Source organism: Mytilus edulis, chromosome 8 (genome assembly GCF_963676685.1).
Source record: "Mytilus edulis chromosome 8, xbMytEdul2.2, whole genome shotgun sequence".
Classification (NCBI taxonomy): domain Eukaryota; kingdom Metazoa; phylum Mollusca; class Bivalvia; order Mytilida; family Mytilidae; genus Mytilus; species Mytilus edulis.
Genome location: NC_092351.1, coordinates 85298562 through 85310880, shown reverse-complemented (window position 1 = coordinate 85310880; position 12319 = coordinate 85298562). Strand labels below are relative to the sequence as shown.

Sequence of the window (12319 nt, the reverse complement as noted above, 5' to 3'; positions counted from 1 at the left end):
TAAGCAATACAAAATCGATGTCTTACTCGAATAAATGCATCCGTTTTTGTCGTTTGTCAAATTAGAACGTGCTTGTCAACATAAAAAATCATCTTCAAGCGTACCTGCTCATCTAAACGATTTAACCGATATCAATATTGCCGTATGAAAGTACCATAATATACTGGAGACTTAATTTATATGGTTTATCTTGTTAAGTATTATTTGTCTCTTTGTCTTATTCTTTTTTATTTAGTTTTTTATCTAAGAGTTTGAATGCCCTTCTGGTATTTTTCGCCCCACTTTCATTTCGCGTTTAGCCATTAGTAGCCCTTTTTGTGGCGTTTTAATTTCGTCTTTTTCAAATTGTTCTATGTAGTTAAATTAAGAAAAGTTTACATATTTGCGTTAAATTTCTACTTTTTAAAGTTGCAAAAATAAATCGCTCACGAAAAAGAGATGGTTTACAGTATACAAATAAGATGTATGTTAGAAGTGGGTGCTGACCTCAGTTGTATTTTCCTATGAATTCTTCTCCATTTCTCCTTATTTGGATGGATAGTAAAAAATGTAACTCTAGTATATGTTTTGTTTAAAATGTTGATTAAGGTTTAAATCATTTGAAAACACATTTAGTTGACCTTGCAGACATTAAACGGGCTTATGATAGCCGGATTTAAATAGATATGAAGTTAACAGTAACAGTTGTTCAAAAAGAAGCCAGCTGAATCCGTCTCAAATGTGCGGATTTTTCCACTGTGTTGAACAACGATTGGTGGTCTCAGTCAGTCTTCTGTTCTTTGGTCGGTTTGTTGTCTTTTTCACACATTTCCTATTTCCATTGTCAATTTAATAAGTCATCTTGTCAGGGTACTAAGCATATCAATATTCGAGTTATTAAGAGCATTAGAATAATAATCTCTTTTTCTGTCGTTGGACTCTCTACCAGTATCATTTTAGGAATATATATATATATATATCCGACACCGGTATATTGAGTTGCAGGCGATATTCCTCTCGATTGTAAACAGAAATTAAATTTTCGAGTTATCTATTGATATTGATTCACAATAGATTATAAACAATCTTTGTAATTTCCAATATTTTTAATCTTCTTTTAAATAAACGTTGATTTTAAATATGCAAATGTACTTAAACTCTTGCTTACCAGTTTGACACTATAAAAGCGGAAATTTTCGGAAACACATATGAAAAAAATAATGGGAAACTTTATTTAGATGGAATGTTGGAAAGAAGCATAACTTATTTATTTAACAAGAAATAATTAAAACATGAATCCGTAGCATGCGGTGCATGTTAATGAAACCCCCTATTACCTCTTTCAATTGTATACAAATGCCAAATTGAAGCAATAAAGAGATAAGATTAAATAACGGACATCTATAAATACATTTGATAGTCGCATATTTTCTGTTTAACTGCAATCATAAAATGTAAGGTTCGGACAAACAAATGGAAGTTTTTAACGACCTTGACTGGCAATACAGCCCTTGCACGGTCGGTTGGTTCGGACAAGTTTGAATTACACCTTTTATACCGGCTTAATTATTCATGAAAACCGAACTTTGCTTACCATTTTTAGACCCGATATCTGACCTCTGCCTTCGATATAATCTGGAATCCGCTTGTATTTAACGCTTTGCTCGAACAAAGTGTAATTGTCAGTCCAGAATCAGCTTAATTATGATGGGAACTGTTTGATTGGTCATGCTTGATTAACTTTTAGAAATCAATTTAAAAACCCACGCGGTTTAAACATGTGTGCACGTCTTTGGTACCCAGTAGTCAACACTTCGGTGTTGACATGAATATCAATAATGTGGTCATTTTTTTTTATAAATTTCCTGTTAACAAAAGTTTAAATTTTTCGAAAAACTAAGGATTTTCTTATTCCAGGCATACATTTCCTTAGCCGTATTTGGCACAACTTTTTGGAATTTTGGATCCTCAATGCTCTTCAACTTTGTAATTGTTTGGCTTTATAAATATTTTGATATGAGCGTCACTGATGAGTCTTATGTAGACGAAACGCGCGTCTGGCGTACTAAATTATTATCCTGGTACCTTTGATAACTATTTGGTACACACTTTTAAATCTGATATCTCTGTTCAATTTATTATAAAAAAGAAGATGTGGTATGATTGCACATAAGACAATTCTACACGAAAACAAAATGACACTGAAATGAACAACTATAGGACACCGTACAGCCTTCAACAATGAGCAAAGCTTATACCACAGTCAGCTATAAAAGGCCGCGAAATGACAATATAAAACAATTCAAACGAGAAATCTAACGACCTTATTTATATAAAAAATGAACGAAAAACAAATATGAAACACATAAAGAAACGACAACCACTGAATTACAGGCTCCTGATAATACGTCCGGTATTCAATAATTAACAAATGAGTTCGTTTTAACGGAGATCGCACCATGTACCTAAATGAATAACGGAACAAGCATGGCTGTTAACGATCCGTTTGATTGCTCTATTGTACAATCGTTAATTACGTGAATTTGTTCATGCTCGGCAAATGTGAAAGTCATATGGTATAATAAAACCTCATATCATCTCTAAAAAAGATATCTTAGAGAAATAATGTTTTAAAATTGATGTGAGGTAGGATTTTTTTATATATATAAATCATGACTTAGAGATGAGAAACAGCAATAAAAGGCGCTGTTTCTTTGCGTTTTGTATGATTTATGCTCTGTATGTACTGTTTTTTCTCAAGTAAATAGGCATGAAAATGGGGGAGGCTAATCACGTGTCTACTAAAATACAATACATCATTGCCCTAAGTTAACCTAATTAACCTCTCCATATGGAACGAAGAACGACAATACAATCGTTGTTGCTTTGTTTTCTGTGGTCATGGATGGGTATCTTTTATCGTTTTTATCTTTTTAAAAATCACTATATAAAAAAAATTGCGAATGCTATCGTATTTTAAAAGATTGCTTTGAATATCAGTGAAGTATCTAAGAAACAGACTGAAACAGATAATAAAACTAAAAAAGATGCGGTATGATTGCCAATGAGACAACTTTCTATACAAGAGACCAAATGACCCAGACATTTACTAATATACAGGTTACCTCCGCCCTCAACAATAATCATACCTATACTGCATATTTAGCTATTTAAGGTCCATTTATGACAAATGTAAAACAAAATCAAACTAGAAAGCTAACGGCATAATTAATGTAGATATGTTTATGTTAAGATTTTAATGCACCCAGCAATCGTCTTCTCATTAAGCGTTTTGATGGCAGCGTACATTATGTCTATGGACAAGTCTCCTGAAAAACATAATATGGAAACATTATTCCAAATAATCTACAACACGTATTATGAATACTAACAATACATAAAGTTAAATATAATAAATGAAGAATTCGCCTTTTCAGAATCTAGAGGACTATGGGTAATCTCATTGTTCGTACACAAAAATGAAATTAACGTTCCGTCAATGGTTGAATTAAGATCGTTAAGTACGTTTTAAACCAATCACAACGTTTTGATGTGAGCTTTCGAAAATGTTACCAGGAATGCATTAGATTCTGAAACGGCGAATTGTCAAATTATGATCAGATGGTAAGAGACTGTCCCGTTAGATATATATCAAAACTGTTAATGACTTATTATTAAAGCGTTAATTCAGAGAAACACATATTGTATTTGAAGTTAAGCCTGTTCAAAGATGAGTTTCACTATCGCAAATTGAATTGAGCAAACAAATTAGAACAGATATCTGCAAATGTAAAACCAAGTTTAACGAAGGCAAAAATTCAACTACGATACGATAACTTACTTTTGAATGCCAAATAGAAAAAAACATCCTTGAGTTTTATTTCATTTCATTTTGTGTAAAATTTCAAAAATAAAACCTACATTGCAATGGCGGGTTTCTCCGAATGTATTTAAATTTGGTAAATAGAATACATTTGTTGAAAACGACTGGGTTGAATTTTGCCACGAAAAAGGACAGAATTCAAGATATGTGAAAAATGATTGAAGCTTTAAATTTTCTCCTGGATAACATATATGTTCGTTTTTGGCAATAAAATGTATCAACAGGAACTAGGTGCAACGATGGACACTCAGTGTGCCCCTTTGATAGCGATGTATTCTTTATCATGTGCTTGCTATGAATCTAAGTTAATGACAAACTCAATAAAGACACGTCATTGTAACATTTGTATATTGTACCTACCGTCATCATGATGTTACAATTTTCGTTAAATTGTAACCAAAATGTGACAAAAGAACTAACTTTAAATAAATCTAACATACTCAGTTGTATTTGTCCTTTTCTTGATTTAGATATTACAATTCATAAAGGACAACAAATAAAAGTTTTTCTTGACTGGCTATACAGTACTTGCATGGTCGGTAAAGGGAATCTCCATACTTACATATAAGGCAAACGAGACGATGTATTGATTCTTATAGTACATTTTCCTTTTTTAAAGGCGATATTTCTTTGAATCCACCATGCGAAAATATATATCCAGATTCGTTCGTTATGCTCAAGTATGTAATATTGTCATAGATTTTTACGAACGTAATCAACACGTCACTGGTAACTTATTAAGTCAAAGATTTCGTTACTTCAAACTTTTACTAAAATCTTTTAAAGATAAAAAGATTTGATTTGTAATTTTTTACTTAATGCTGTTATAGCTCGTCTCACTGTTGTTGATATACACCCAATTTGATAAGTGTTCGGTATGACAATACATTGCTACTTCTATTCACATACTTTCTATGATGAGTCTAGGGTGAAGGTCGTAGCCAATTTAAGCGTTTGAACCTTCTGCATTTGTTTTCATCGGTCCTACGTCATTCACCTGATGTTCAGTGGTTGTCGTTTGTTGATGTGGTTTATCGTTTTATATATTGATTGAAACGTTGTTTGAATAGTTTTACACTAGTCATTATAAAGCTCATTTATAGCTTGTTGTTGGATGTGGGTCAAGGCTCCGTATTAAAAGGTCGTACTTTGACATATAATGGTTTATTCTTACAAATTGAAATAGAGTTTGTCTCATTAGCACTCATACGATATTTTGTATATCTATTTTGAAAACAATGAATTATCAACAAACAAAATATGATATTCAACGAGGCCAAGATATCAAAATTCAGTTTCTCTTTTTCAGTATTTGTTCAATTTTGTAAACTTCTCTTGTTATACTCAATATGTAATAATAATGGAACAATTAAAACATATCTATTAAAATTAAGATAACATTGAAAAAGAAGAAGACATACGAAAATAAGTATGATGTATTTCGTCTACATTATTGATGCTAACTAGGACCATTATGTATAGATACACGTATATGTACGACCTCTCAGGCTTTTCCCCGTGCTGCATATACCTACATGTCATGGAAAACTTTCAAAGTTTTAAGCCAATGAGGAGAAACAATCTTAAAGTCTAATAATAACATTCTATGTCAAACTTACTCTTGGAAATTCACAAACGTATGTCGCGGCAAAATAACAAGCTTGTGGTCCCCACGTCCAAAATGTAATCTCATTGAAGGATAAAGGATTGATCCCTAAACATTCTCCATTTGGATCAATAAAAAAACCCGTTGTGTCTAATACTGCCCCATTTACTGCAAATATGTAATGTAAGTATTATACATGGGATTTATAAGAGCAAAAAGGTATGCAAATCAACTAAAACAAAGTAACGTAAAATATAGATAGTCACAAAACAACATTTAAAAAAATGAAAATTAAAAGATACAGTAATATGATCGATAGCAATTCACGTATTTTGAGTTACTAGTTTTTGGTATTTACCTTAACTTTTGTCGTCTCTAAATGACCTTAGATCTTTTCCTAAAAACCTTATGACGTCAAGCAATAATCACCTTTTTTTTTACATCCTATTTTAAGAAGGTGATATATGAGACAATATCTGAAAAAGTTTAATTTTTGGAAATAAGAAAAAACAATTTTTTTTTAGACCCAGTACTTTAATAGCACAAATCGAAGAACACACATTGGGGATCTAGGAACTGTTGTCTGTAAATCAAACAATTGTTTGATAAGGAAACAATGGCTATTTTAAAAATGGTACAAAACAAATCCAGTTCTTTCCTGTTACCAAAGTGAATCAATTTTAAAAAGTTTCTAATGGGAATAAGGAATAAGTTTAAGACAATATTTGTGGTTTACTAGTATATCCTGCAATAGTTTATCAAATGCCAATTATTAATTTTAGCATTTGCAATACAAAAGGTTTAGAAATATACTTAAATATAGACAGATATGTCGGTAACATGAAAGAATCTTGAGTAACAGCACAACGGTAACAGGACAGAGTTGGTAACAGAAAGGATTTTTCTGCTTTATTTTAAAGTTTAAGAAAAATACATCATTTTGAATTGGTCACAATTGAAAGATAACAGCAAACAATGTCATTTATCATTTGAAACTGTATTTGCAAGATGAAAAATCTGCCTAGGTAAGGAAAAATTCTAAAATAAATTCCTTTCTGTTACTATCTACTATACTAGAATTGCACAATGTTCTCTGCTGTTATCAAAAGCAAAAAACCTGGTTTTTTTATTCAATATACTGTATATTATGTAAGTGTATTTCCTGTGACATATAACTTTTAAAAAGATGATATAAAAACACACTTAATGCTGTGGTGCACACTTAAAAATATTCTCAGAAAGTGTAAGAAAATGCTGTAACAGGATAGAACACCAATAAGTATTTTTCTATAAATTCTTACTTTGGATGGGCTTGAATTTTCAAACCTGGCCGCCTTTCCAACTATTTCTTTGTACTAATGCATTCAGGAAATGATGCTCTTCACAATACATAATGGGAAAATAACTCTTGGTCTTGTAAACATTTCCACAGGTAAAAAAAACCCAGTGGTAACAGGAGGGAAATCACCCCTGGGGACAAATTTTTTTTCTCTTAAAATTTGCAAAATTTTATGACATGCTATAGTTATAATATAAAAAGACAAATTAGGGGCAAGTTTATTATATAATATATCATATATGTGAGAATCGGACGCCTGTTTAATTAATTTGGATATTTTTTAAATGATTTAGTTTTCAAAAAAACACAGGGGACAACATGATTTTAGGGGGGGTTGAACATTTAAATTACAATATTTTATTGGAAGAAATATAAGAATGAGTGTTTAATTGGCAGGACATGGTGCATCATATAATTTAGTTTATACTGAAACTTAAAATTTTCAAAAAAGATGGTTGAATAAAAAAAATAATTGCTGGTGAAGTGCGGGACATGGAAATTAGACTTTTTCAGATATTGTCTCATATAATTTAACGGGAACTTACGAACAATGTTGTTTACAAATATAAATGCATCTACACTATCAAAGATACCGTTTTAGCAGTACATTTTAAATGTTTTTCGTCCTGTTTATTTCCATGAACATATAATTCTATTATACAATAATAAGATATCACCACAAAAGTTTCATACGTCGGTTGATTTTAAGTCGCCAACTCCATTTTTTCTGACGGAAACTAAAAAGGAAGTAAACCTGACGAAGGTATTTGATCGAAGAATTGGATCTGAATAAATTAAAACTATGAGGCCCCCTTGAAATAAATGCCTATAACACATTTTACAAATTTTAGCTTGTGTCTTAAAAAATGTCAAAATTTACCTTATAAGAGTTAAAGCATTGTTGTATATAAGCAACAGAAACAAAAAAGGGAAGTAATACTATTGTATTATAGTTTTGTGATTAATAACATATATTGCCACTTAAATGTGCGGAAATCTCTCAGAAACACGAAACTAAAGTCTTTCAATGTTAAAGCTACCTCCGTATGGTATAGCCTGCTGATCCAAAACAAATCCAGTATCGTCAATTTCAAATACAAACTTTCCATTACTGTCTTTTTTCCCACCAACCCATAAGCATGCATTGGCGGCTACAATGATGAAAATTAACTCATCACATATATATATTTTTATTTTTAGTGCAAACTGATATAATAACAATTTTACATACATTAATACAAAGTCAATCAGCCAGCCTTCAAATGCTTACAAAGCACTGTCAATTAATATCTATTATTAGCGCTAATATTAAAAATATGAAATTTATACTTCAAGAATATTTTTAAACAATAATAGACATCAAAGACATTGTGATAAGTTACTTAAGAAGTGAAAGTAAGTTCATCATAGAAATTGTGATAAGTTTCTCAAGATGTTAGAATAAACTCATCAATGAAATTGTGAAAAGTTACTTAAGAAGTTCACGTATATCGTGTATATAAAAGCAAATTTCAATCTTCTGTAGAAGTAAAAAAAAAACGAATAATGTAAACATAAGGTTCGAAATCGAACGCAGGACTAGAGACTCATCAGGTTAGGCACAATATACTCTTTGCTGAAAATATATCTTTAAAGACGCATTAAATCAAACATGGGTAAAAATATATATTAATTAATTCGCCTTTTCAGAATCTAAAGAATCATGGGTAATTGCGTTGTTCGAACCCCAAAATGAAAATAACGTTACGTCATTGTTTGCATTTCCATTGTTTATGACGTTTTGGTGTACACGTTTGAAAAAATACCCGGGATGCATTAGATTCTGAGACGGAATTGTCTTCTTTAACTCATAATACACATTTGCAGGACTTGCCTAGACGCCGAGGCTTCGGGAAGCAGTTTTGCTTATAATGAACACTGATCAAAGTTCGTAAACACAAATGATACATTCAATGCACGTGTATAACATGTGTAAGGTATCACAAGTAGGCAAACTCCATTTTGCATAGATCAACATTATTTTTTTTGATACTTGTAAGTTAATTGCCAAGTTGATAAGAGTTCTGTGTAAAATTGCACTCTCTGTTCAAATAGAGAAAGTTATTTGATTCATTTTCTGCTTTTTGAATACAACCTTTACTTTAACCCAAACTATGTGTATGATAAAATTTTGTTTCTCCGTTTTGACGTACTTTCCTTGGATTTCATTCATCCGGTACGTTTATGCCTTTATAATTTAATTTTGGATGTAACGCGTCTTCTGATTGGATGACGTTATTTTGTTCTCAGATCATAGACATAATTTAGTTATGTGACCGTGACGTCATCAACGTTTTTCAAGGTTTTCTACGGTTTAAAATGGAATTAAGAATTATATTATAAGAAATGATTTGAAAAAACATAAAAAATGTGGTGCACACTGTTAAATAACCCGCTACGCGCGTTATTCAGTGTGCACCCAATTTTTTATGTTATTTCTTCATAGACAGAAAAAATATTACAGTCATTCCTTAAATAGATGGGTCCAAATTTGTATCAGATATATAAACACATGAAAAACAAGATCATATGTTACCTGTTGAAATATCAAGAGATCAACTTCGCTTGAAGTAGTTGAACCTTATTTTTTTAATAATGTTTCATACTTTCAGTTTACCATTTAAGAAACATTTTTATAAATGAGAGAGTCTATGCGATACAAAAAAATACCGTTTGATTATTTTAGAGGTTAACGTTGTTAAAAGTTCGTTAAATTATTTTTTGGATGACTTTATCCGAAAAATAAATGATGTAAACATTCATAAAATTGTCAATTCTGTCCCAAATTTCTCAATTCAAATGTGAAAAGTAAAATCACAAAAATACTGAACTTAGAGGAAAATCAATTAGGAAAGTCCATAATCACATTGCAAAATCAAATAACAAAACGCATCAAAACCGAATGGACAAGAACTGTCATATTCCTGACTTGGCACAGACATGAAAGTGTAAAAATTTTAGCAAGTATAAAATCTGTTGTTCCCTGTACCAATGCTATTTTAACCATTAACGACACTTTAGCGACAACAGACAAAAACGTGTCTACCCATGTTTTAAGAAAGAAAGACGTTTGAACGTAAGGGAAAATACAAAACAAATAGGTCATCTTGTGTTATTGGAATTTGAATTTAGATAAGAATTCATTTTTATATAAATCAACAGTTCTTGCACGGATTCGTACCGTTGCTCACGTGAGTTGGTACCTGCATTGTAAGCGAGAGCCTTATTCCCACTCCTACACCAGTGAAGATCATCAAATGACAATTGCAGACATTTTAACGATACATTTAAAATAGTTATAATATATGAAATAATTCACCAAAATCTTTCTAAAACAAGATGTGGTGGGGAAGGGAGGCGTTCTTTACTGGAAGGTTCATATATTCTCTGTTTCATGCATGACAAGTCTTTTACCAATTATTTCGCACACTTTTTATAATTTTATATTTTTTTTCGTTTTTTTACTTTAATAGACTATTGGTACTGCATAAGGACAAAGTGTGTCTTTTTTTCTTTTAATGTGGCACCCGAAACCTTCACTCAAATTAATTTTGCTCGTTTTATTTTCATAAAATTTTGAAAAAATATTTACTTTGACCCGTTGACAAAAGTATAAAAATTTCTAAATATTTGAACCAACCAATTTATCAAAAAAAAAATACACTGTTTATACAGCAGTTTGACAAACACTAATTTTGACCATTGAGAAGCTAAATATTACTTCAATAACACAACGTAATTAAAAGGTTAAGCTGATTTTACAGAGTTATCTCCCTATAGTATTAGGTACCACCTTAGGAATAGTATATCATATTTGAATCTATACACAATCACTGAACCGTAAAATTTCAACAATGCTAATGGGCAGATAGTGTTTGATAGAAATGATTATATGTAGTTACAATCTCATGCATCATATAAAAATAAAACCTGAACTATTTCACAACGTAACTATTAACTTTCTTCATTTCCACGACATTGGATAATGATTCAAATCATATCAAAAGTGGTTTAATTGATATGTTTGATACATTTCTTGGTGCAAAATTCCATGTTTTGTCTTCAATGAATTTTCTACATTTTTTGTGTTTGTTTTAAGATTAAATATATTTGATATTTTTTTTAGTTATTTGAAGGCAAAATAATTCTTAAACTTGAACGTTCGTATGTCGAGTTACTTAAATTGCATAAAGTATGACATCACAAATAAAATAAACATTCTGTAACTTATTGTACTAGCAGTTTGGATATCTTTTACAGGCGTATGTTAATCTCCTAGGCAGATGTTTTACATTCTGCTAGGGACAAACAGGATAAATGAACTATAGCTGTGAATATTTGACTCATTGGCAATCATACCACATTCTTTTTTTATATATAAATGGACTAGAAGATGCCCACGAAATTGCAGTTCAATTAAGCAAGTGTTGAAACAAAGAGTTTTCAATTTCGCTGTCAGTTCGAGCATGCGGCAAATTTTATACGACAAGGATAAATAACCGTCTCCGAATTTCGATAAAAAAAAGTTTCAAAGACAAATTTAAGAAGAACAAAACACTAGATTTTTATAGTATATCACACGTATTTCCGAATTTGTATAGTTTATCGTTGCATTGAAGACACATTGGTGGCCTTCGGTTGTTGTCTGCTCTATGATTAGGTTGTTATCTCTTTAACACATTCCCCATTTCTAATCTCAATTTTATTACTATTGCTGTCTTTGAAATTCTAATATCTACAGCATATTCTAACAGCTACATTATTTACATAGGCCGATATATATACAACATAGCAATGATTCTGACAGTTGTACCTTTGAACACATCTCTTGTAAGTTTTAACTTTGGGTCATTTTTGGAGAGCTTTGTTTACTCATTTTTTGATCGAATTCACTAAAAGAACATGATAAATGGGACCCATCAATCCTTAAAATATGCCTTCTGTACCTTTTCAAAAACATAAATAAAGAAATGATAATTAATAAACGCTCTTAACTTACGTAGACTAAATTTATCCCTTACAGCATTCACTTCTGCCTTAGTGTTTGGGTTCCACAGGAAAGCTCCCGGGGTCATGGCACATGTTCTCTAAATTTAAGAAGAGACACAATATGTTGAAACTATTTTTGAACGTAGCATATACTTTATATGAAATTTATATGATTTTTTTGATTATTTTTAGGTTATATCAAATCATACATTTTTTTAAAAGGACCGATTTTGGCCTATAATTTCAATTAGATTCTGTGCAAGATTTTAACTAATCTAGTCATTAAAAACGCTCCGACAAAAATCTATCAAACATGCCACAAATGTCACTTTGCAGATGTTTTTTGTCAAAAGTTAAGTGGGTGCATCCGTGTTCATCCTCAAACATTATAATATATGTTATGTAATATCATCAAGTACAACTTACATTTCAATCTTAACAATGAACACGAATGCAGCCACTTTTATTTAAGACGGAAACCGTC

The 12319-nt window shown here is 31.0% G+C and overlaps 1 protein-coding gene across 1 annotated transcript in view; it reads right to left on the bottom strand.

Annotated features, from left to right (window-relative positions):
- The window catches only part of LOC139484470 (microfibril-associated glycoprotein 4-like), a 29041-nt gene extending 17113 nt beyond the window's left edge, over positions 1–11928 (bottom strand). Inside the window, exons 1-3 of the mRNA XM_071268203.1 lie at positions 11846–11928; positions 7848–7958; positions 5482–5636 (exon numbers count right to left, since the gene is read on the bottom strand). Of these exons, the coding sequence (XP_071124304.1) occupies positions 5482–5636; positions 7848–7958; positions 11846–11921 (342 nt within the window). The 5' untranslated portion in view covers positions 11922–11928. The remainder of the gene's footprint in view (positions 1–5481; positions 5637–7847; positions 7959–11845) is intronic.
- Positions 11929–12319: the final 391 nt, after the last annotated feature.